We start from the raw sequence: 26098 nt of genomic DNA, 5'->3' as shown, positions 1-26098 counted from the left end.
ACGGATCAAACACATTTTGTCACTGAGAGTTTTTGTCAATGTTCTTTGTTTTCAATGTTGGTGGTTTAAGTGGATGTTCCACCCGATGCCACTGAGAAATTCTGTCAGTCTTGCGGTCCTCAAGACGATCGACACACAGATTGTGAAGGCGCTCTTGCAACTGCACATGGCGTCGATGAACCTGTCAACGAGGTGGGTTGCCAACCGCATCCTGCTGGATGGTGCTCACGTTGAAACCATTCAATAACCCGCCAGGTTGTGGGGTGGTAGTAGCCCACACGGTTGAAGAACATGTTTCAACATTCATACAAGTTGTTCGTACGAGGATTATTGTTCATGGTGACGTCATGAACGTTCCACAGGACAGGAACGAACATTGGTGGAACACTGCGCAACCAGAGCTGAGCACCGGGCCAAAAAGCCACTCCTAGGACAGGAACCTCCTTTTTAGGGCTTAGTTGGATTTTATGTTTATTTATTTTTTTGTAAACAGTCCGACACACTTTACTTTGGCAGCCCGTCTAAATTTCTCAAATCACCCTAACAACGTTTTGGCCGAGCACTCCAATATTATTTTTTGGATTTTAAATTTTATCCAGACGAGTCGAATGTAGCAGCTCCTTTTGGCTTTAGGTCCCTTGACCTAACTACTAAATTCGTATTCCAAATTCCGCCCACCGTAAACTCACCCCTACCCCCCAGCCTGGACCATATAGATCGGACTTTAAATGTTTAGACCTCCGTTCAAACTTTTATGTCGAAATTACTTCTTTTTTATATAAATATTATTAAATAGTCCGATCCTCTCTTCTTTCTCTTATTTATTTTTGAACTGTCCTAAAATGCTCCAAATTATATAAATATTCGACCGAGCAGTCGATTCTTTTTTTTTTTTGGCTTGTAAATTATTATTATTATTATTATTATTTTTTAAATTCTATTAATTTTTATTTTTAATTTTTTTTACTAATTGCTATTTTCAAAATTCTGCCCATTTTCAACTTCTGTCCCGAGTCATGCCCCTGGGGTCATAGGTGTCGGAGATGTGTTAGTATTATGAGTATATTAATTCACCTTTCAACTAGAAGGAAGGACCAAATAATTAACTCTCGTGCAATAGCTTCGTGTGTGTGTGTGTGTGTGTGTGTGTGTGTGTGTGTGTCTATACACTGGCGTAGGAAGGGGGAGGCAAGGGGACATGTGCCCCCCCACTTGTAAGATATTTTGCTTTATAATAGTGTAAAAGTGTGGCCCCCCCCCGACACACTTTTTGGCACCTTCCTACGCTCGTGATATATATATATATTTAGCCCACAGCAGGAGCTCAGAACAGACAGGTTGGCAGAAAATCACCCACAGGAGGCGGAAATAAAAATAATCAACTTGTCTCACCGGAAATTCACTACCACAGAAACACGGGTTTTGGAAAAGGGTTTGAAATTTAACCCCACACCAAAGAATAACAATATAGAAGAATTAAAGGAAGATATTAATGAGTTCTGTCGCCAGTTAAGAAACACTGAATACTTTTTTGAAAACAATAGTTCTAATGATGATTCTATAGTTAGGAATAAAAGTTATTGGAGTGCAATAAAAGGTAGGAATAGAAACCTAGATGATTATATCGAAGTAGTTTCAAAATATCCTCTCAATAACAATCCTAAATCAAATTCAAATATAAAAGACTATGAAAGAAAATGTTTATTAAATTTAGCAAATGATAAGTCTATTGTTATTAAACAAGCGGATAAGGGTGGTGCTATTGTTATCATGAATACTGCTGAATACAAACAAATGGCTCTTTCCATAATTGAAGATCAGAATAATTACATAGAAATTACAGAGGTAAAATCAAACAATTGTAAACAACTTAAAACATTTATAAAACGATTTGAGGGAGAATTGACCGAAAAGGAATTTGATTATTTAACAAATTTTGAATGTAAGGAGAGTAATTTTTATGGCCTTCCTAAAGTACATAAGAGCCAGATTATTAATTCAATGTGCAGAGAAGCACAGAAAAGTTATGTAGAATTATTGCATCCCAATGACTTACAGTTACGACCAATTGTAGCTGGCCCAGTGTGTGCAAGCCACAGACAGCAATTTCATTGATATATTGTTAAAACCATTTTAATTAAAAGTAACCAGTTATACAAGAGACACTATGGATTTCATCAACAACCTGCCCGAAAAGATAACGAAAGAAAGTGTACTGGTAACATTTGATGTAACAAAACTATATTCCAGCATACCACATGACCTTGGAATCACCGCAGTGTCATACTGGTTAACCAAATATCCCGAACTTTTGCCAGAACGAATTTCGAAGTCTTTAATTGTAGAAAGCATAAAATATATATATTGGAAAACAATATATTTTACTTTGATGGGAAACATTACAAACAGATTAAAGGGACGGCAATGGGTACCAAAATGGCACCAAGCTATGCCACACTGACTTTAGGTTACCTAGAACAAATATTAGAAACTAAAATTACAAATATATTTGGATCAGACTTTCAGCTATATTTCAAGAAGAACTGAAAACGTTTTCTTGATGATTGTTTCATACTGTGGCCTTTGTCCAAACACTGTTTGGAATTATTTCACGAGTTACTTAACACACTGAATAGTAACATAAACTTTACTATGGAAACAGACGCAAAGAAAATTCCTTTTTTAGACACTTTAGTAATCAAGTGTGGACGCATAATAGAAACTGATATATTTTACAAACCAACTGATAGCAAACAAACAGTACCTTTCTTTCTCATCCTGTCATCCGAGTCATACGAGAAGAAGTATACCATATAACCTAGCACGGCGTATCTGTATGATTGTGTCAAATATACAAACACGTGATCAACGTCTCCGGGAACGAAACATGTATCTTAAAACGCGAGGTTATCCAAAACAGCTAATATCAGATAGTATCGAAAAGGCGGTAGTATTAGATAGAAAATATCTTTTAAAACCAAAACAAATCGTTTCAGCGAAAAGGCCGCTGGCATTTGTATCCACCCATAACTCGCAGAACCCCGATATATATATATATATATATATATAAGATCTTGTCAGAATTGCACATTTTAAAACAAAATGAAAAAATGTCATCCATACTAGACTCTATTTTAATTATAAATAGTAAGAGACAAAGCAAAAACTTGAAACAGATACTGACAAAAGCACGATTTGAATCTACAACAGTAGAACATAAATGCAGTGTCAAAAAGTGTAACCGAAGTAACTGTGGTACATGCCAACATATTTTAGAAGGCACACATATAGAATTCAACCACAAAGGTTTATTTTGGGTACACAGGGATATGGATTGTTCGGTTAACAGTGTTATTTATGTAATTACATGCCAAGGTTGCAAAGAACAATACATTGGTCATACCACTCAGCTGAGAGCCAGAGTACGCGTACACAAACAGCAAATAAAACAACCTGAAACAAGAGGTATACCCTTGAGTTCACATATAAATATATGTGCGGCACAAAAAGATATTAAATTCACCATTTTCCCATTTTATCACATAGATGCCAATGATGAAATGAAAAGAAAGACAAAGGAAATGTATTTTATTAGAAAGTTTTGTCCACTTCTTAATGCTCTTCATTAGATAAAAGCAACAATGACGTAATTAAATCAATCCCCCTTCTACTACAGTAACGTCCATAATATGTATGACGTCATATTTAGCAGTTATTTAGTTCCTTTCGGAAGATAAGTACAGACTGAAACATGTAAAAGGATCATTATTTCTTTAAATTGTTTTTTAAAATACATATATACTGTACACTTGTTTTCTTTTATCATTTATATATATATATATATATATATATATATATTATATATATATATATATATATATATATATATATATATATATATATATATATATATTATATATTTATTTATTTTATATTTGTTTTAGGAGGACTAACATAGAATTTTCCGTTAGGGCAGGATACATGCAGTGACCCCCACCCCGCTTTCGTCATTTATGGGATGTAGGTTACGGACGCCATATAACCGTAAATAAAATGTGTTGAGTGCGTCGTTAAATAAAACATTTCCTTCCCGTTATGGTAGAGAATTTGCCAAACTAGCCACACAATTGATCCGTTTGGTGGACGTGATGGGGATTTCCTTGTTGCAACCAGTGCTTCACATATTGTATGTTCTACCTCAATCTAATTAAAATTAGCTCCACTATTACATGTGGATCGAACACCAGCCAGTTGGAGCTCGTGTCCACCAATCAAAACCTTACTTGCAGAATCCTGCCAGTGATTTAGAAATAATTTGAAAACATCTCGAATTATCCTGAGGGTATACGACATGTTTCGTGTGAATTACGAATGTCTTAAAACATGTTTTATTTTATAAAATAAATAATTTGTAATGTAAAACTGAAGACTGACGCATTGGTATGGTTCGCTGTACTGCGGCCACTAAAATAGACTCGCCCGATATTTTTAGAATTTGTATGCTCCCAAATAACGTTATAAAAGGCGAAGTGTGATTGGTCAGTATTTAAATTATTATTTACAGACGAAATGTTACCTGGACATTGGGGACTACTAAATAAGGCATTCGTAATTCACACGAAACATGTCGTATACCCTCAGGATAATTCGGAATGTTTTCAAATTATTTTTAAATCACTGGCAGGATTCTGCAAGTAAGGTTTTGATTGGTGGACATGAGCTCCAACTGGCTGTCTTTAGATCCACATGTAATAGTGGAGCTAATTTTAATTAGATTGGTTCTACCTATTAGTGGAAAATTGAATGCAATTACGGTAATTCTGATCCATCCTGAAATCCCACCCCACCCCACCCCAAATACTAACTACTGCCCCACGACTGGCTGTGTTATGTGCTGTCCTGTCTGAAAATGTGCATATAAAAATCCCATGCTGCTATTATATATATATATATAAAGTCCCTGGTTTGCTCTGAAGACGACATATAAAAGGATCAATTTGTTTTTAATTTGTTTTATGGATACTTCATATATATATATTGTTCGTTCCAGCCAGTGCACCACGACTGGTATATCAAAGGCTGTGGTATGTACTACCCTGTCTGTGGGATGGTGTGTATAAAAGATCCCTTGCTGCTAATCGAAGAGTCGTTAAATAAAACATTTCTTTCTTTCTTTTTTCAGATATATTGTAAAAGGTATATGTAGATACCAAACAATAGTGAATTAAGTTTTCGATGAGCCTGGACCTTTAACAAATGCCGATGTTCTCAAGGAGTGTCATTAAACGAAGAAAAATGTAACTGCTAGTCTTTGGTTTCCCTCATCCTCTGGACATATTGTAACTTGGTGGTAAGTGGTAGAGTGCTTGATGACGTATGGTCGGGGCGCTAATATTAATCCCTACAGTAGGCCTGGTGTGGATTTTCCCCAACTGATAGTATCGATCAGATCATGCAAAAGAACCAGGAACCAGAACTTGCAGTATTTCATTAAATAGTCTCTGAGTATCAAAGAGCAATGCGATTTTAAAAATATATAAATATGGAAATTAGTTCAATAATATGCTGGCACATCATAGTTGCCATTGTAACTAGACCATTCGTAACTTGGACCTCCTGTAGCTTTTCCTTCTAATATTGGGAATAAGCTTGTCCAAAATCATCGTGTGGATCTCCAGAAGACAGTGGAGGAAAATAATTTATAAGAAAGAAGACTGGTACAATTGTCAATAGTTTTTGTACGGCCTGGAGGCTGCGCAGCGTAACGTGTTGTTGAAAGCTGTCGAGGAAGTGACACTTTTACACGTGTGATTGTTTTGGGTTTTGGGCGTAAACATGGGGAAACTAAATGTCACCATGTTAAGATATCTTACCAAAGAAGATTTTCGTGTTCTTACTGCAGTAAGATTGAAGTTTTTATCACTTATCCACATTTAGGGAAAAATATCCGCCCGGTCCCCCCTTCCCCTAACCCTAACCCTAGCCCTAACCCCAGCCATAATCCCAACCCTAACCCTAACCCTAACCCTAGCCCTAACCCTCAACCCTAACTAAAAATAATAATGGAGGGGACTGGGCGGATATTATACCCTTATCAATTGGTGAAACCACCCCTGCTAATCGAAAAGAGTAGCCCATGAAGTGGCGACAGCGGGTTTCCTCTCACAATATCTGTGTAGGCCATATGGAGCCTGGCGATCTCGCCCCGTGTCAATCTCGCCCTGGCGAAGTCGCCCCGGGCGAGTTCGCCAGGACTAATTTTCCTCGTTTGGCGAAGTTATCATACATATTAGACTTTCTAGAAGACATATATAACAACATATATTATAGTATATATCTACTGTCATTATCAGCATGTTTTTGTGCCAAAACTACAGGGTTATACCACTATTTTTGTGTTGGGACACGCTGTGGCGAGATCGCCATATTTTCTTCCATGTTGCATGTCTGTTTAGCGAAGTCGCCAGTACATTATAACTCAACAATATTCAAGTTACAAGCAGTTTAATGTTTACTTCATTAAGTAAATACATGTGCAGTAGTCATGTTTTGATTTTCTTGTTGTAAAATGTAATACATTGGTAGTTTACACTTCTGACGATTTCACTTGCAAGCCGGGGCGAGATCGCCAGGATTTTTCTTGTTTAAGTTTACATTTTAACGATTATTTGATATATACTAAAGTATGCACTGAACCGACGAGGTACATTTATGATACATTATACCGGAGACACCAAGCGGGAGCAAGCAATGATGGCATTAATTCAATAAATTGTGAACGGTTATCAGTAACAGCACTTCCATTAGCCCGAGTACTCTGACTGTAAGAGAGCTAGATGGACATTTGGACATAAACACGCTCTCATTACAGTCAGAGACCAACCTATGTCTTTTTTTGGCAATTCCTGACTACCAAACGGTAGGCAACGAGTCCCGCTCTAATACCACAACAATCCTATGTTTGACGTCAAATACCTTTACATCAATCATTTTCGAGTTAAGTGATACAAAAAAATCCACATATTAATCACTAATACACTTACTGCAGAAAGAAACCCGACAGCACCCACATTCAGCTACGCTTCGTGACACTCCGTCGCAACAATTGCAAAGCTCGGCGATCTATTTCGAGACTGGGCGATTCCGCCTTGTGCAGCAGTTACAGGGGTCATCTCATAAGAGGCAGTACGTAGCACATACTTTTGCCGTATCCTGTCGATAACACCCCAAATGTATCCTTCAAATTCAAAATGGAATCAATAATGTGTAATTGTTTTGGTTTAATGACGTAATGAAATCCAAATTCATCCAAAACGGCATTAGCCAACTCTTCCATGTTGTAACTTCGCTTGATATGAGACGGCCCCTGTAACTGCTGCACAAGGCGGAATCGCCCAGTGCGCGATCATGTGGTCTACGTCTCGAAATAGATCGCAGAGCTTTGCAATTGTTGCGACGGAGTGTCACGAAGCGTAGCTGAATGTGGGTGCTGTCGGGTTTCTTTCTGCAGTAAGTGTATTAGTGATTAATATGTGGATTTTTTTGTATCACTTAACTCGAAAATGATTGATGTAAAGGTATTTGACGTCAAACATAGGATTGTTGTGGTATTAGAGCGGGACTCGTTGCCTACCGTTTGGTAGTCAGGAATTGCCAAAAAAAGACATAGGTTGGTCTCTGACTGTAATGAGAGCGTGTTTATGTCCAAATGTCCGTCTAGCTCTCTTACAGTCAGAGTACTCGGGCTACACTTCCATGTGTAATTACCATTCACATTAATTACCACTGTTTAGTTTCAACCAAAGGATGTACTCACTCACAATAACACAATTTAATTGTGAATGCTGTACATTTATTTATTTACTGTAATGAAATAAACGAATATGCATTACTCAATAAAATCATAGTGATTTGGCACAGCTTGTTGAAGTGGAATGGACAGAACTAATAATTACGAATATATCACATTATACAAGAAAACAAACCAGTAAGTACTGTTTATGTATTTATTATAAAAAAAAGTGCACATTACACAATAAAAACAAAACAATAAATGAATGTTGTCTTGTTCATATATTTATTATACCAAATTGAACATCAAAGTGCACTTATGACAAATAGTTGCATAGTAACGTGTGACAACTTCACCCAACATAAAAATGCTACACTGAGAAAATCCTGGCGATCTCGCCACAGCCTGAAAAAGTGAAATAATAAGAAATGTAAACTTAAAAAAATGTTACATTACATGATGAAAACAAACCATAAATGTGTACTTTACGTGTATTTATTATAATAAACTGTAAACTTAAACAAGAAAAATCCTGGCGATCTCGCCCCGGCTTGCAAGTGAAATCGTCAGAAATGTAAACTACCAATGTATTACATTTTACAACAAGAAAATCAAAACATGACTACTGCACATGTATTTTTTTAATGAAGTAAACATAAAACTGCTTGTAACTTGAATATTGTTGAGTTATAATATACTGGCGACTTAGCTAAACAGACATGCAACACGGAAGTAAATATGGCGATCTCGCCACAGCGTGTCCCAACACAAAAATAGTAGTATAAGTGGTATAACCCCGTAGTTTTGGCACAAAAACATGCTGATAATGACAGTAGATATATACTATAATATATGTTGTAATATATGTCTTCTAGCAAGTCTAATATGTATGATAACTTCGCCTAACGATGAAAATAAGTCCTGGCGAACTCACCCGGGGCGACTTCGCCAGGGCGAGATCGACATACTTCGGCCATATAACCGTAAATAAAATGTGTGGAGTGCGTCGTTAAATAAAACATTTCTTATTATTTCTCTGTATGCTCTTGTTCCCAGAGCCGAAGGCGAGATGTACAAGACCATACAGAGGGTATAAAAATCCATAAACCCCTAATGATGCTTCTACAACGAATGTATCTTGCTGACATGTTTAATTACAATTTTTTTTTCGAACATATCCAGGTGCATTAAAGGGACATACCCTAGTTTTTAAACACTAAGGCATATTTTTACTATTATAGCCGTTTTTGGTAACTGAAATCATACTCTACTTAGATTTTATGGTTTAGATTATCAATTTCCATACATTCGAACTCGGAAGTGTTTTTAGTCATCCTGGTATTTTTTATATCACAAAATGCATTTCTCATATTTTTTAAAATGCACGTGCATCTGAGAAATAACAGTTATGGAGTCAAGTTTAAGTCTGTTTTTAATGGGTATTTCACCATTTCAGAGTCACAGACTCGTGTTTCTCTCAATTATAACTATCCAAATGTGTTACCAGTGGTTGCAAAACAAGGTGTCGCATGCAACGTTTACTACCCTCATTTCCGAGTCTATTTTCGCCACAGTTGCTCAGATTCCAGTTCATATTTTCTTGGTTCTTGTCTGAATGTATAGCTCGGCTTCTATGGTTTAATTAAAAAATTAATACTATTTTACTATTGCCACATGCTGTAAAACTGACGATTGACCCGTGTGCAGTACTATTGGCAAATGCTAGACTTTATTATGCGCTTCACGGTAAACCAAATGGTCACATTGGGAACCAAATACTTTGCGAACATTAGCGAAATGTTTGCTGGCTGAACTTGGGGCTGGTTCACTGCTTAGTCTGTTGCGCTTGCGCATATGGGACAGGTTTTTTTCCAGGAGTAAGTTTAGCCAGTGGTTTGTCGCTAATGCTTTTCTTGGAAGACAGATTTTTACGCTACACATTAAACCGAATGGCCATTTCGGGAACCAGTCAAAATATGTTTGCAAATGTTTAGCAAAAAACGGTTGGTTGAACGTTGCAATGTTACTTTAGTTCCGCTGTGTCATGTGCATACTTCAATTTGCAGACAACGTTAGACTGTCAAAGAGATGATAAAATAAATGTTTACGTTTTGTGAACCCTAAGCCCCATTGAATAAATCGGTGCACTTAATTGTTGGACAATCATGCTTTATGTAGTTATTATAATTGTAGCCTTTGCTCCTGATGTGATTTTTCACTACTAATATGATCACTTTGAGTAACCTTAAGTCCGAACCAAATTGTTAACAACTACGATAAATTATTCTCCTACCTTTAATTACCGTTATATTCCACCCAAATTTTGTCCAGACACAAGTTGTGAAAAAAACATTTCAGTGACACAGATTCCACATATGAGACTGTAACGATGTCGCCAGTATCGACTTCGCCGAGATAGCATAGGACAAAATACATGCAGTTTTCTGCTGTCTGCCATTTTTTTTATTTTATGGAAGACTTCAAGAGGGGTGAAAGCCTCCAAAGTATGTGACATAATTAATATAAAATCAATCTCTAGTGGTATCTTTAAACAAACAAAAAATACTAATAAAAACATTAATATGACGTCATCACGTTTGCTTTTATATCATAACATGTTAAGACGTTGTTACATTAAATCATATCCTTTCACCCCTCTTGGAGATTATTCCATAAAAAGTCAAAATGGCAGCCGGCACAAAATTACATGCTTTTTGCCCTATGCGTCTCAGCGAAGTCAATATAGGTGACATAGTTATCATCTAAAGTAGTGTCGGAAATATAATAAAACTGATTTTCGTCGATTATTTCTTTCATATTAAACTAACAAGTAAATAGTTTGTAAATATCTATTTAATGATACTCAACCCAATTTAGCATTTACTTGTTTCGGCTCTTATTTATGTACAAGGTGGTGTTTACTCTTGAAATTAACAGAAAGATGTCAGTATAAACAGGTGATATGTGCACTTTATTGGAACAGACTATAACACGTTTTGATCAACATGCATCAATTTCATTTACCCTTAAAGGGACATTCCTGAGTTTGCTGCATTGTAAGATGTTTCTGATTAATAAAATATTTCTACGATTAAACTTACAAATCAAATATATTTTCTTGTTTAGAATATCAGTGTCTGTATATTCAGTATATTTCTGGTCGTCTAAATATTTGTAAAAAGCCCAAACTGGATTTTGTCTTCAAATAATTTCGTACGTACGAATTTTTTTTTTTTAGGAAATAAACTGAAATTTAACCTAGTACACATATTACGACGATCAGAAATACGTTAAATATACAGCCACTAATATTTTATGCAGAAAAATATATTTGATATGCAATTACAATCGTTAAAAAGTCTCTGTTAGTCGATAACATCTTAAAAATTGCAGCAAACTCAGGAATGTTCCTTTAAATAAACCTTGAATTTAAAACTGCAAGTTAACTGAGGATTTTGAATTGCAGCATAAATTATTAATTATGATCAGCATATTTAAAGGTAAAGCGTCATCAGAGATGGTCCCTCACATATTGTAAACATCACTTTGTACATCAATGAGAGCCCAAACAAGTAAATGCTAAATTAGGTAGAGTATCATTAAATAGATATTTACATGTCACTTTAATATGAAAGACATAATCGACGAAAATCTTTTTTAGTCTATTTCCGACACTACTTTAGTATGTGGAATCTGTGTTATTGTAATGGTTTTTTCAAGATTTCACAAAATGTGGGTAAAATCTAACGAAAAAGAAAGGTAGGAGAGCAATTTATGGTAGTTGTTAACAATTTGGTTCGGACTTTAGTAAGATGAGACAACTTGTAGACTTAGTCACCCAGTCAGATTTCTTGGTTTTTCAAATTGTCTGAACCTGAAGCAGCTAGAGTGGTCAGAGTGAGACTGTTTCTTTCTGACACACCTCTGGAACAACTTGCCACTGTTTTGTCTTGAAACAGAGAAATAGAATACATCATGTGATGTAACATAGTTTGAACCAACAGCTTTTGCAAGACGTGCATTAAAGATCTGAAATGTTTCTTAACCCGTGAGTCATACCTGTTCTATTCTTGGGCCAACAATTTCACCAACTATATGCATTACACATTGCACACTTCTGTGGTAACAGACTGGCCCATAGATCCAGAGCTGCAAACATGTCTACAGTAAAGCTGCCGTGAAAAATGCTGTAGACATTATTTGTCCACATCATTATTATTTTTTTGCCATGGTAATTTTCTTAATTGATGGGTTGCATTTAAGCAAATGTACTACAGTGACACTCCATAATTGACGTATGCATTCATAATCATCATTTAAAAACATTTCAATAGCAACTTTACACTGAAAGCTATCCAGCATTAAAAAAACATTAAGCAAGTAGTGTATTTTTATGCAAGGATATCCAAAATGAAGTCATTCGAGTTTGACTTCATTTCCATTAAAAGGATACAACGTCACATATTCAATAGTCATTTGAATATCTGGTAATGGCAGACTGGAATTAAAGTTGCTTGTACAGTTTACAAAAACGTGTGAAGCTTGAGATTATATGATAAAAAGATTATTACCCTCGTGTATTTCAGTATCGTCAATATCATATTTTAGGAATAAAAATAATGTATTATTCTCACCAGAGGCTCGTATAATACAATTTTTATTTGTAATATATGATATTGACGATACCAATAAACACTGGTAATAACCTCTATTTAACTTCACTTGAACATTCTATTTAAGCAACAACACATACGTACATCCTTTTTAAAAAATTGGTTCATAAACATTAGTCTATGTGAAGAAAAAAGAATCATTTATTTACTGTTACTGTTTCGCTTGGCATATTTAATGTCTTCCTCCAAAGTAACCTAATAAAGTGACTGTTATTTTATTTTGATTATAGAATGAAATGACTTTACAAAATGACTCTAGTATGAAATGACTTTGGCATGAAATTACCAAAATGCTATGGTATAAAATGACTTCAGAATGAAATTACCAATATAGTGAGACCAAAATAGTGTGATACAAAATGAATAGGATTCAAAATGATTATGGTATGAAATAATCATGATACAAATTAATTATGGATGCCATATGAAATGAGGAGTTATTGAGACCATAGTGACCACATCATATCTGCCATTACATTAGATGCATTTTTAAAAGAGAATGTATTAAGTTAATATGATAAATTTCATTCAGTACCTGATGAATATACAATGCCATATTTATGATGTCTGTTTTTCTTAAATGTAGGTGTTTATGCATTGACACTGTAAATGTATGTAATTACCTGCGTGTAAAACAAAAACAAACTTTGTAAATTCAGCCCATGTGTTTTTGTTTCAAGGGTCACAGACTTATATTACTTGTATTAAAATTAAATGGTTGTGTAATGTATATTATGTTTAAGGTTGAAATGGGCATGAAAAACCACGAGATTGTTCCCGCACCACTGATTGCATCTATTGCACACCTTCCAAGTGGTGGTTGCCACAAGATACTGAGAGAGCTATCCAAACATAGACTCATTGCATATGAACAGGGAGGAAAGCAATGTAAGTACATAGTATATTTTATTATATACATAGCAATGAAATATATAGATCTACAGAAACCATAAAAGTGATATCCGGTGAAAAGTCATATTTTCACTGTATTTTAGCTACAGTGAAAATATAGAAATTGTATTTACTTTTTTTGTAAAAGTGCATGATTAAATTATCTCCCTTTGTCGCGTTACTTCGTATTTAAATTTGATGATTACCAATGCATCTGATCGTCTTTGAAAAATAACAAATGTAATTTAAACAACTGTACCTATAAAAAAAAGGGATACGAAGTGCAATTACAATAAAATATCTCAAACAAATTGAATATGAAGCTAAATAATGATGACACAATGTAGTGTCATTGAGTGTAAGTGTAAGAATTTAACGGCGTTCAATTCATTTTGTTTTTGTGAGAGTTTTTAGAGGATCGCTTTGTCAGGTATGTTTGCACCGCAGTATTATTAAATAAATGTTAATAGAGATAAATTTGAATCAAATTTCTTTTTAAAAGTCTATGGTCAAGTAATTTTTCTGGAAAAGTTCCATAGGAAGAAATATATCATGGCGTTACGTGTTTTCGATAGGATAAGCGAAAGATATTACCAAAAAACAAAAGATATTGTCAAAAAGTAGGAAAGATGTATATAATAAATAGACCATTTCATGGTGTTTTTTCCGAATACGATTTTTATGTCAACGAGTGATGTGTGAAAACCATATTTTCACGGAAACCCCCCCCCCCCCCCCCCCCCCCCCCCCCCCATGAAATAGCCTCTATATATTATAGGCATACACACACAAAAACATTTATTACATACAGTTTAAATATTACTAGTTAGAAGACATATATCAAGAGTTAATATGGCGAAATTGGTTGGACAATCTGTAACCAAATTCAATTTTTAATTAGTCAAACAGTCAAAATGGTAATAGATCTACGTAGATCTATGCGTGGTGGATTGTGTTGGCCTGTTGAGTGTGGCGAAATACGCTGCAACTTGCAGGGCTCACTCTGTACATTGCCAAATTAGCCAGTTGGTAATTTGTATAGAAAATGGCTACAAAAATAAGTCTTTGGCTAATAAAATATTTCTCAAATTACCACATTTTAATAAATTTGAAGGAAATATGTTACATTTATCGAAATTGGCTGAACCGAAATGTGGTCCAGAGTGAGCCAGTTACTGGCCTGACAGTTACAGCGTCATGTTAGTAGTCTGTTGATTCAGTAACTAGACTTAATTCATTATTACATGTACTATCAAATATATTAATGTGAATAAGATCATGTCACATTTTTTAACACAAGCAGACTACAAATACAGGGCATGATCAGCTACAATGTTTCATTAAAGTAAGATTTTGAAATATCATCCCCTGCTTTGTGACACGGGCTAATCTTTATAGATATATACAGTGTGCTGTAGACAGGACAAGCTGATTGGAATGGGAAATAATCCAGTGGCAGGGCTTCTACAATGTTTATCAAATCCACTAGCCATGGGATCAGTGATTTAAAAAATTGACTAGCCACGATTAAAAATTCACTAGCCCTACTTTACTTTAAGTTAATACAATTTTACTAAATAATAGTAATAAGGCCAAACAAAAAAATAGGTGTGTTTCCGGTCGACTGACCGTCCCTAGTTTTACCACCCACCCCCCCCCCCCCCCCCGACCCTAATTTTTTTTCTCTTAAACTGAAAAAAAAAAAGAGGACAACATCACCACACAAGAGTATTTCCTTCCTTGCACATTGTTTACATACTATTATGCGATACATTTTGCACATGTAATTCCCTTCCGAAAAACATCGAGAAATTATGGAAAAGCTTTTGTAATAGAGTTCCTTCCCCTGATTAGCTACCACCGAACAGCTTAGTCGGTCACGGAAGTAACCGAATGTACGAACATAGCCTTGGTACAGGTTATTTCGATTAAATATAATCGTATCAATTCAGCTTAATTCTTGTCTTCACTTAAATCAACAAGTCTTATTATTAATGCATCTCATATGTTTGCATAAAGTATTTAAATTAAGAACAACGAAATTAATACAAATGTCCCATTAATTTAAGGAAATACACAAACAGTGCATACCAATACTACTACTACTACTACTACTACAACAATGACAACAACAATAACAATAATGATAATAAATAATAATAATAATAATTATTATTATTATTATTATTATGATAATATTCAATTTAAAAAAACAAAACAAAAAAAACCCCTACCTACCTACCCTAATTTTGGGGGGGGATGCAATCGGAAACACACCTATTTTTGTTTGTTTGGCCTAATCAGATATGTCACCTAAAGAGGGATATACAGCTTAAAAGCACCAACAGTGGGGGGTTTGGGTGGGGGCAGGATATTCATATTTACAAAATAGACTTAATTGCAACATTTGACTCTTTTTTTTTTTTCACTGGCCATTGGGCATGGCAATAGTAGTTATTTACTAGCCCAACATTGAATATCACTAGCCATGGGAGTGGGGCTACCATATTCCAGAAGCCCCGAGTGGGTCCACATGGGGATTGATCATATGATTTACCACATCTTGTATGAGCATTCTACCACTAGGCTATATTTCACGCCTGAAAAAATCAATGACCAGTGTGCAGAACACTGATTTTTTTTATATTATTAGAATAATAAATCGTTGTCTTGATCATTGTCTAATTTCAGTCAGCGGCTATCGATTAACAAACTCTGGTTACGACTACCTATCCCTGAAGGCACTCACCAGTCGCGATGTTGTTACTTCACTTGGAAACCAAATTGGTGTTGGAAAAGAATCGGGTATAGCATCATAAAAAATAGTTTTATTTTTTTATATTCATTGACATATTATTTATTGTATTGCACTTGCAAACTACTCATCCTTGTTGTGGATATTCTCTTATCCAAGTTGGCTGAATTACAACTAATATCTCGGAATCTATACTAAATATTAATATTATGGTAGTCTTTTCTGTGCTACAAAAGCAGTGAAGTATGTCCACATGTAATGATCTGTAGTTATTTTATCAAACACTACAGACCTTGGTGGTGTAGTAGTTAAGCCATCGAACATACGGCTGGCAGATTCTGGGATCGCCTCCCAGTACTGACTCCCACCTAAAGCAAGTTTAATGACTCAATGGATAGGTGTAAGGCCATTACACAGACCTCTCTCTCACTAACCGCTAACCGAATGTCTTCGACAGACAGTCCAGATAGCTGATGTGTGTGCTCAGGACTGTGTGCTGGCCATTACACAGACCTCTCTCACTAACTGAATGTCTTCGACAGACAGTCCAGATAGCTGTGTGTGTCCCAGGACTGTGTGCTTAAACCTAGTTGGATAAATGAATAAACTAAAGACTTGCTGAGTTTGTTCTTTTTGTAGATGTGTACATAACTGGAGGGCCTAACGAGGAGCAGTATGCGATCAAGTTTCACAGGTAAGTTTCAGGAAATCAGTGTGTCTGGTTAACCTGGAAAGGCAGGACTGACCTCGTTGGTGCAGTGGTTAAGCCATCGGACTACAGGCTGGTAGGTACAGGGTTCGCAGCCCGGTACCGGCTCCAACCCAGAGCGAGTTCTTAAGGGCTCAGTGAGTAGGTGTAAGAACACTACACCCACTTCTCTCTCACTAACCACCTAACAACTAACACACTGTTCTGGACAGACAGCCTAGATAGCTGAGGTGTGTGCCCGGGACAGCGTGCTTGAACCATGAAAATAAGTTGAAATGAAAATGAAAGGCAGGGCTAGCTTTGTGGGAGCAGAAGACTTTGCTGAATTGTCTATTAAACTTTAAAAAATTACAGAACAAAATGTCAATTATTACATAAAACTGTTTTTTAAAATACACAATGGGCGAATATGCTGAGTGCCAGAGACAGCCATGAAATATTTTGTGTGTGAGGCCTGGACATAGTCCAGTGGTTCACCTGATGCATGGTCAGTCTCGGATCGATCCCCGTCGGTGGGCACATTGGGCTATTTCTCATTCTAGTCAGTGCACCACAACTGGCCTTGGTATCCTTTCTGTGGAATGGTGCATATAAAAGATTCTTTGCTACTAATGGAAACATGCAGCGGGTTTCCTGTCTAAGACTACATGTCAAAATTACCAAATGTTTGACATCCAATAGCCAATGATTAATCAATCAATGTGCTCTATTGGTGTTATTAAAGAAAACAAACTTTAGCTTTGTATGTGCAGAAAATGTTGCTGAATTATTTATTAAACTTAAAAAATTACAGAACAAAATATTAATAATTACATGAAACCGTTTTGCCAAATTGAAATAAAATTCTCCAGGTTTTCAAATAAGCAATGGATGAATTTGACAAGTGCCAGAGCTACATGTAGCTCTGAAATGTTTCGTGGTTGTTTAATATGTAAGAGATAGAGAGAGAGGGAAGGAAAGAAAGAGATGAGATGATATGATTTTATATTATATAACGTTTATTCCAGGTTGGGTCGAACTTCGTTTCGACAGCTGAAGAACAAGCGAGATTATCACAAACATCGCCGCTTTACCTCCTGGTTGTATTTAGCCAGACTGGCAGCCATGAAGGAGTTTGCTTACATGAAGGTAAATAGCAGTAAGAATGTTGTATTCTCTGTAATCACAGTGTTAAAGTTTTGAAGGTCCGAGTATAGCTCAATGTTAGAACATTCACCTGAGTTGCAATGGGTCACAGGATCAATTGCCACTGATGGTTTCGAGGTGGCGGGGGATGCCTGGTGGATTTGATGTAACAGCTATTATCATTGGTTAAAAAGAAGCAATCTCTGTCTAGATTTTACTGATTTAAAAAAAAATCTATGCTACACTTTGAACACCTTGTATTACAATAATTAGATCTTGACTAAGTATTTTAAAAAGAAAATTACATATCTGATTGTGTTTTTTATCTAACGGTGTGCATATCTGACTTAGAAAGGTGGGATATAGCCCAGTGGTAAACAGCTCGCTTGATGTGTCATTGATCTAGGATCAATATGTGGCCCCATTTGGCTATATCTCATTCCATCCAATGCACCACAACTGGTATATCAGAGGTCGTGGTATGTGCTATCCTGTCTATGCGATGATGCATATAAAAGATCCCTTGCTAATATTGGGAAAATGTAGCAGGTTTTCTTTCTGTGACTATATGTCAAAATGACCAAATGTATCAATGATTTACAAATTAATGTGCTGTACAGGCCTCGCGTGAGGTCAAATCATAGAGCGAAGTTAACTTCTCTCTCAAACTTTAGAGAGGGCAGAGTTTTTAACAGCAGGGAGACTTGAATTTTTAATCCAAAAAATAAAATACGCAAACTATTAGTGCTAGATGTGGGTATTTTCTGAGCTAGACAGTATCTGTGAGCCCGTCGCATGCTTTTGTGGCGCCAGTCTCTCTTCAAACTCTCAGACACTTCACACTTATTATCTATGAATCTGTGTTTCTCAAGTTCTTCACCATTCATCCGTGATGTGTACATTGCAAGTGATGACTATTTTTAAAAAGGCGACACAGATATCACCTTACGGTGACTGGCACGGCGAAGTCACGCTAGTCAGAGCGAAGTCTGGGCTCACTTCGCCCGGTCGCATGAGCCCTGGCTGTAGTGGTTGTGTTACATTCGTATGTCTCTGGTTTATCCTGATTGTTTTTATCTATACTTTGCACATCTTGAATTGCTATAATAGGTCATGACTAAGTATTTAAAGAGAAATTTATGTGTCTGATTGTGCTTAAATTTAGTTCAAAGTAAATAATAAAAATGTAGGATTTTGTCTGACAGTGTGCGTTTCTCATGAAGAAAGTTAATAATTAGAATTTCTTGTATTTTTTTCACAGGCTCTGTTTGAACGAGGGTTTCCAGTTCCAAAACCTGTTGACTTTAATCGACATGCTGTTGTCATGGAGTTACTTAGCGCCCACCCAATGTGAGTTTTCCATTTGCAGGGCTTCTAGTTTATGGTAGCCCCACTCCCATGGCTAGTGATATTCAATGTTGGGCTAGTAAATAACTACTATTGCCATGTCCGACAGACCTTCTAGATTATGGTAGCCCCACTCCCATGGCTAATGATATTCAATGTTGGGCTAGTAAATAACTACTATTGCCTTGCCTGACAGGGCTTCTAGATTATGGTAGCCCCACTCCCATGGCTAGTGATATTTAATGTTGGGCTAGTAAATAACTACTATTGCCTTGCCTGACAGGGCTTCTAGATTATGGTAGCCACACTCCCATGGCTAGTGATATTCAATGTTGGGCTAGTAAATAACTACTATTGCCTTGCCTGACAGGGCTTCTAGATTATGGTAGCCACACTCCCATGGCTAGTGATATTCAATGTTGGGCTAGTAAATAACTACTATTGCCTTGCCTGACAGGGCTTCTAGATTATGGTAGCCCCACTCCCATGGCTAGTGATATTTAATGTTGGGCTAGTAAATAACTACTATTGCCATGTCCGACAGCTATTATGTTGGATTTTTTTCAAATGTTGCAGTTGAGTCTATTTTGTAAATATGAATATCCTACCCCCAAGCCCACCCCAATGTTAGTATTTTTAAGCTATATCTTTCTCTCTAGGTGACATAACTGATTATTACTATTATTTAGTAAAAAAGTAAAGTAGGGCTAGTGAATTTTTAATTTTGGCTAGTGAATTTTTAAAACCACTGATCCCATGACTAGTGGATTTTATAAAAATTCTGAAAGCCCTGATTTGTCATATCCATAAAAAAAACCCATAGAACTGAGTGTCGATCTTACATGTATTTCAGCTTTATTTTAACATGTATATTCCAGGGTCATGGGTCGGTCACACTGGGAAGAATTTTGTCCATGGTCCAGGTTTTGGAAGCAATTTTAGCAGAGGCATGCGTAGTGATGACTTAGCTTACAGCAGTTTTATGATATCATAAGACTAAGATAGCTTTGAGAATCTGTAGCCATATATTAAATGTTGTTGCCACTTTGTATAAAAATTATCAGTTGGCTAAATTGGCACTGTGTAGGATGAGCCCTAAACCCTGAATGATCATTACCTGTCTGTTTGACAAATGTAGGCTTCTATATCTAAGAATGAATTCATGTGTGTAATTGTAAGCATGAAAAGGGCAGTGGTAGCACAGGGCTTCTAGATTATGGTAGCCCCTCTTCCATGGCTAGTGATATTCAATGTTAGGCTAGTAAATAACTACTATTGCCATTCCCAACAGCTAGTAAAAAAAACACCCCAAAGAGTCAAATGTTGCAGTTAAGTCTATTTTGTAAATATGAATATATCCTGACCCCACCCAAACCTCCCAATATTTGTGTGTTTAAGCTCTATCTCCCCTTTTAGGTGACGTATCTGATTATTACTATTATTTAGTAAAATTGTATTAACTTAAAGTAAAGTAGGACTAGTGAATTTGTAATTGTGACTAGTAATTATTTTAAATCACTGATCCCATGGCTAGTGGATTGTATAAAAATTCTAGAAGCTCTGTAGTAGCAGCGATAGCTGGCAAAAATCAGTGCTTTCTGGCTGGTAGTGAACACCCTACAAGACCTGCATAAAATGATATTGTTGCTTACATAAAGCAGTGTCTTCTCTCCTTTTCTTTTTAACATCTGCAAAATCACTTTGATATAGAGGCATGCTAACAGAGTTTATTTTCATGCAGGTGTCAGGTGCACGAAGTAGCAGACCCATCCGCGCTGTACAGCGAGTGCATGGATCTGATTGTGCGACTCGGAAACTGCGGGGTGATCCACGGGGATTTCAATGAGTTTAACTTGATGCTGGACAGCAAGGATCGGGTCACCATGATAGACTTCCCACAGATGGTGTCCATCAATCATCTTAATGCTGAATGGTGGGTATACAGTTGTCAGTCAGTCACCCTAATGCTGAATGGTGGGTATACAGTTGTCAGTTAGTCACCCTAATGCTGAATGGTGGGTATACAGTTGTCAGTCAGTCACCCTAATGCTGAATGGTGGGTATACAGTTGTCAGTCATTCAGTCACCCTAATGCTGAATGGTGGGTATACAGTTGTCAGTCAGTCATCTTAATGTTGAATGGTGGGTATACAGTTGTCAGTCAGTCATCTTAATGCTGAATGGTGGGTATACAGTTGTCAGTCAGTCACCCTAATGTTGAATGGTGGGTATACAGTTGTCAGTCAGTCAGCCACCCTAATGCTGAATGGTGGGTATACAGTTGTCAGTCAGTCATCTTAATGTTGAATGGTGGGTATACAGTTGTCAGTCAGTCATCTTAATGCTGAATGGTGGGTATACAGTTGTCAGTCAGTCATCTTAATGCTGAATGGTGGTGTGTTGTCAGTAATCATAATGCTGAATGGTGGGTATAGTTGTCAGTCATCCTAATGCTGAATGGTGGGTATACAGTTGTCAGTCAGTCATCCTAATGCTGAATGGTGGGTATACAGTTATCAGTCATGTTAATTGCTGAATGGTGGGTATACAGTTGTCTGTCAGTCACCCTAATGCTGAATAGTTGTCAGTCATCCTAATGCTGAATGGTGGGTAAGCAGTTGTCAATCAGTCATCCTAGTGCTGAATGGTGGGTATACAGTTGTCAGTCAGTCATCTTAATGTTGAATGGTGGCTATACAGTTGTCAGTCAGTCATCCTAATGCTGAATGGTGGGTATACAGTTGTCAATCAGTCATCCTAATGCTTACAAATTTTCAATGTGCTATTTGACAAGACTGCTTAAAACACAACAAAAATATTCCCCAACGACACCACAGCGCTGAAAAACTTGCATCCAGAAAAATCACTGATCGATTGACTTTTTTCAATGTGCTGAATGCCAAGTTGCACAGTCACATATATGGAAAAGGTACAGTATAGATAATCTCGCTCCAGCAAATGTACCACGACTGGTACATCAAAGGCCATGGTATGTGCTATGCTGTCTATGGGATGGTGCCTATAAAAGATCCCTTGCTGCTAATCGAAAAGAGCAGCCCATTAAGTGGCCGCAGTGGGTTTCCTCCCTCAATATCTGTGTAGTCCTTAACCATATGTCTGATGCCTTATAGCAGTAAATAAAATGTGTTCAGTGCATCGTTAAATATAACATTTCCTTCCTGTATAGATAAAACTCGCATATATGGAAAGTGGCACATAGTGTATTATTTATCTAGTATAGTTACATATTCATGGTAGTTATATCTTTACTACTATACCTGGTTCAGTAACAGTGATTCAATAGAAATATTCATATTATATTCTGTTTGTTTCTACATTTAGTATTGTGTCTGTTTCAGGTATTTTAACAGAGATGTTGGGTGCATGAGAATCTTCTTCAACAGACGGTTCCACTACGAGAGTGAACTTTACCCGACCTTCAAAGACATCACGTTAGTCAGCATTATATCAATTATGTTGTTAGGTTCCGTTATATCAATTATGTTGTTAAGTTCCATTATATCAATTATGTTGTTAGGTTCCATTATATCAATTATGTTGTTAGGTTCTGTTGTTCAGCACCATTCTCTGAGGCTGTGGTTTTCACTACCAATACTGAAGTCCTAATTCTGTCCAAATGGGGAGGGGGAGGGGGAAGTCTCCACCTTTTTATCATTTTGTTATAAATTATATTATGTATATATGTTTAAATAGATCATTCTTTACCCATGTTTTGCCACACAAATTGCGTACAATTAATGTAGAGAGTATTTTTTTGTATAAGATACATGACATCAATCTTTCAACTTCAAGAATGTTAGCTATGTTTTATAACATTAGTAAAGCCATTTTAAACACTTAATTCATAAATAAATATGCAAGTTTTGTTGTTTATCATGACACAAAGCTTTATTTTTATATATTGTATTGAGACTAACAATAATAGGATGTAATTTCTGTAGTAAACCTATGGTTTTAATAAATGGACATATGTATTATTAAGTCAACATACTTTGTCAATATTGTAGGAAAATATTATTTGTGGTGTTTAATTCTTTCAGACGTGACGATGACCTTGATGTGGAAGTGTCGGCCAGTGGATTCACTAAAGAAATGGCCAAGTCTTTAGAGGAGGTCAGTTGGACTTTATTGGGATACATTTGCTGGACACAACGCACATTTTAAGAGATGGTTGATTAATAGAAATTAGCCCCCTTTTTTTTTGTTGCTTTCAATATTACATTAAAAAACTTTTTCTTTAAATGATTTTTTTAAAAATATTTATGGGAAAACAGTATAAGATGGGCTATAAATGGCGACTGTAAATGGTAATTTTTAAGATTGTTTAATAACAAAGTGCCAGTGGAATTAGCCAATAGCTGTTTGTATTCTGTTATCATAGATTATATATTAATTATATTGCATACCTTTTAACAATATTGCCCCAAACATGATTGCGAGTCCTAACAAAGCAGTTATTTTAAGATTGAAGTGTATGTCCAATATGAAATTTAACTACTTCTTCAGAATGGTTGTGTTAAAATATGATACAAATATGTTCTATGGTTTCAAATGAGTGTTTCTGAGCCTCTTGTTTTTCATGTCTCCAATGACAAATATTTTTTACATGAATGTAATATTTTCTTTCAGGCTGTTCATGAACTGAATACCAACTCTGATGATGATGTGGAAGACAAACCGAGTGATGATGCTAGTGATAAAGACGAGGATGATGATGCTCTGGATGATGATGCTCCGGATGATGATGCTCCGGATGATGCTATGGATGTTTCTAACAGTATCCCCACAGAGAACCAGAGTTCAAGAGATCGGGTTGGGATGGAAAATAATTACTCCCCACAGACAGGAAAGCTTGGAACTGAATGTTCAGCAGCTGCTACAGGTTTTGAAGACATAAACCAAGAAAATGTTAGTGAAAGACTGTCTCCTTCAGAACTGGATGTAGCTGGTGAACAGACACTTATTAATGACCCCCCAGTCCCCACTGAAGACATACACCGTAATGACCTTGGATCCCCTACTGAAAAGATGCATACCAATGACCTCAGATCCTCGTGTAAAGAAACACAATACAATGATCTTGAAGCCAGTAGTGAACAGACTCACGACAGTAACCTCACAGACCATAATACAGAAATGGAAAAACCACAAGACTGGGATTCCCTCTCCAATCATGCAGACTTTGACAGTGAAGGCGAGTTCGAGGATTTGAGCAACGTGAACCGAGCTTACAGACCGTTCAGGACGGAGGACAGTATGGTTCACACGAACTATCACCTGCGTCACGACAACCGATCCGAGGGGGCCAGCATTGCGAGCTCTACCATGGACCCGGAACTGGTGAAGCGCAAGGTCAAGGGTCAGCTCAAAAAACAGCAGATGGCTCAGAAAGCAAGGAGAATACGGAAAAGTGGCGAGGCTTCCGTCATGACCAAGTTACGGAGAGAAAACCAGAGCGATATTAAAGACAGCTTGTCGTCAATATGGTTCTGATGAAGTAAAATACAACAAATGTGGTTATTTATGCTGTTTGCTCATTTGATTCTTGACATCATGCTTCATTACAAGAATCAAATGAGCAAACAGCATAGATAATTAAATCTTGTTACAGCATGTTTCTACTGTTAATGTTTACCGTAATGGGTAATAGGACGTTTCAAAAACCAATGTTTGCAAGATGCAAAAATATGTGCATTTTAGTGTATAGTAATAAATATACATACATATAATCCCATTCTCATGTGTTGTTTATTATCAGTAGGGTTTTATATAAAAATTACCGGCCTCAGTGGCGTCGTGGCAGGCCATCGGTCTACAGGCTGGTAGGTACTGGGTTCGGATCCCAGTCGAAGCATGGGATTTTTAATCCAGATACCGACTCCAAACCCTGAGTGAATGCTCCGCAAGGCTCAATGGGTAGGTGTAAACCACTTGCACCGACCAGTTATCCATAACTGGTTCAACAAAGGCCATGGTTTGTGCTATCCTGCCTGTGGGAAGCGCAAATAAAAGATCCCTTGCTACTAATCGGAAGAGTAGCCCATGTAGTGGCGACGGCGGGTTTCCTCTCAAAATCTGTGTGGTCCGACGCCATATAACTGTAAATAAAATGTGTTGAGTGCGTCGTTAAATAAAACACTTCTTTCTTTCTTTCTGTTTTTTTATATAAAAATTAAGGGGTGGGATGTAGCCCAGTGGTTACATGCCTGCTCGATGCGCCGTCGGTCTGGGATCGATCCCTATCTGTGAGTTATTTCATGCTCCAGCCAGTGCACCACGACTGGTATACCAAAGGCTGTGGTATGTGTTATCCTGTCTGTAGGATGGTGTATATAAAAGATCTCTTGCTGCTAATCGAAAAAGAGTAGCACATGAAGTGGCAACAGCGGGTTTCCTCTCTCAATGTGTGGTTCTTAACCATATAACAGTAAATAAAATGTGTCGAGTGCTTTGTTAAATAAAACATTTCCTTTATATAAAAATGGTTTTGTAACTGGTGTGCAATCTCTCACGTCTATAACAGATATAAGAAACATCACTGCTTTATTTGGTAGGTAAAGCCTGTGTGGCAGTCAGGTTTCCCCCCCTTTTTCTCAGATGGTTTAATTTATTAAATAAACAAGCTGCCACCATATTGGGCTGTTCCTGATTTACAGCAATAAAAATATTTGCACTTTGCCAGACATATCCCAGTGGTAACTGTAAACTGCTCGTCTAATGTGACGTCTGTCTGGAATCGATCCATCAGTGGCCCCATTTCTCATTCCAGCAAATGCACCTCAACT

General features: G+C 36.7%; 1 protein-coding gene across 2 annotated transcripts; it reads left to right on the top strand.

Moving 5' to 3' along the window:
* Positions 1-5182: 5182 nt before the first annotated feature.
* LOC121383889 (serine/threonine-protein kinase RIO2-like) lies at positions 5183-25042 on the top strand. 2 transcript variants are annotated; one of them, XM_041513989.1, is made up of 11 exons: positions 5758-5901; positions 13209-13353; positions 16048-16161; positions 16751-16805; positions 17828-17948; positions 19207-19295; positions 21034-21225; positions 22652-22744; positions 23354-23426; positions 23943-24824; positions 24896-25042. In XM_041513989.1, the coding sequence occupies exons 1-10, from the start codon at positions 5836-5838 to the stop codon at positions 24804-24806; spliced, it is 1812 nt and encodes a 603-aa protein (XP_041369923.1). In that variant the 5' UTR covers positions 5758-5835; the 3' UTR covers positions 24807-24824; positions 24896-25042. The 2 variants fall into 2 exon arrangements, with proteins under 2 accessions (XP_041369931.1, XP_041369923.1); XM_041513997.1 differs by lacking the exon at positions 5758-5901 and adding an exon at positions 5183-5350 and having other exon boundaries at positions 23943-25042.
* Positions 25043-26098: the final 1056 nt, after the last annotated feature.

Source organism: Gigantopelta aegis, chromosome 2 (assembly GCF_016097555.1).
Source record: "Gigantopelta aegis isolate Gae_Host chromosome 2, Gae_host_genome, whole genome shotgun sequence".
Classification (NCBI taxonomy): domain Eukaryota; kingdom Metazoa; phylum Mollusca; class Gastropoda; order Neomphalida; family Peltospiridae; genus Gigantopelta; species Gigantopelta aegis.
Note: the sequence above shows the minus strand (reverse complement) of the source record. Positions and strands in the feature narration are given on the sequence as shown.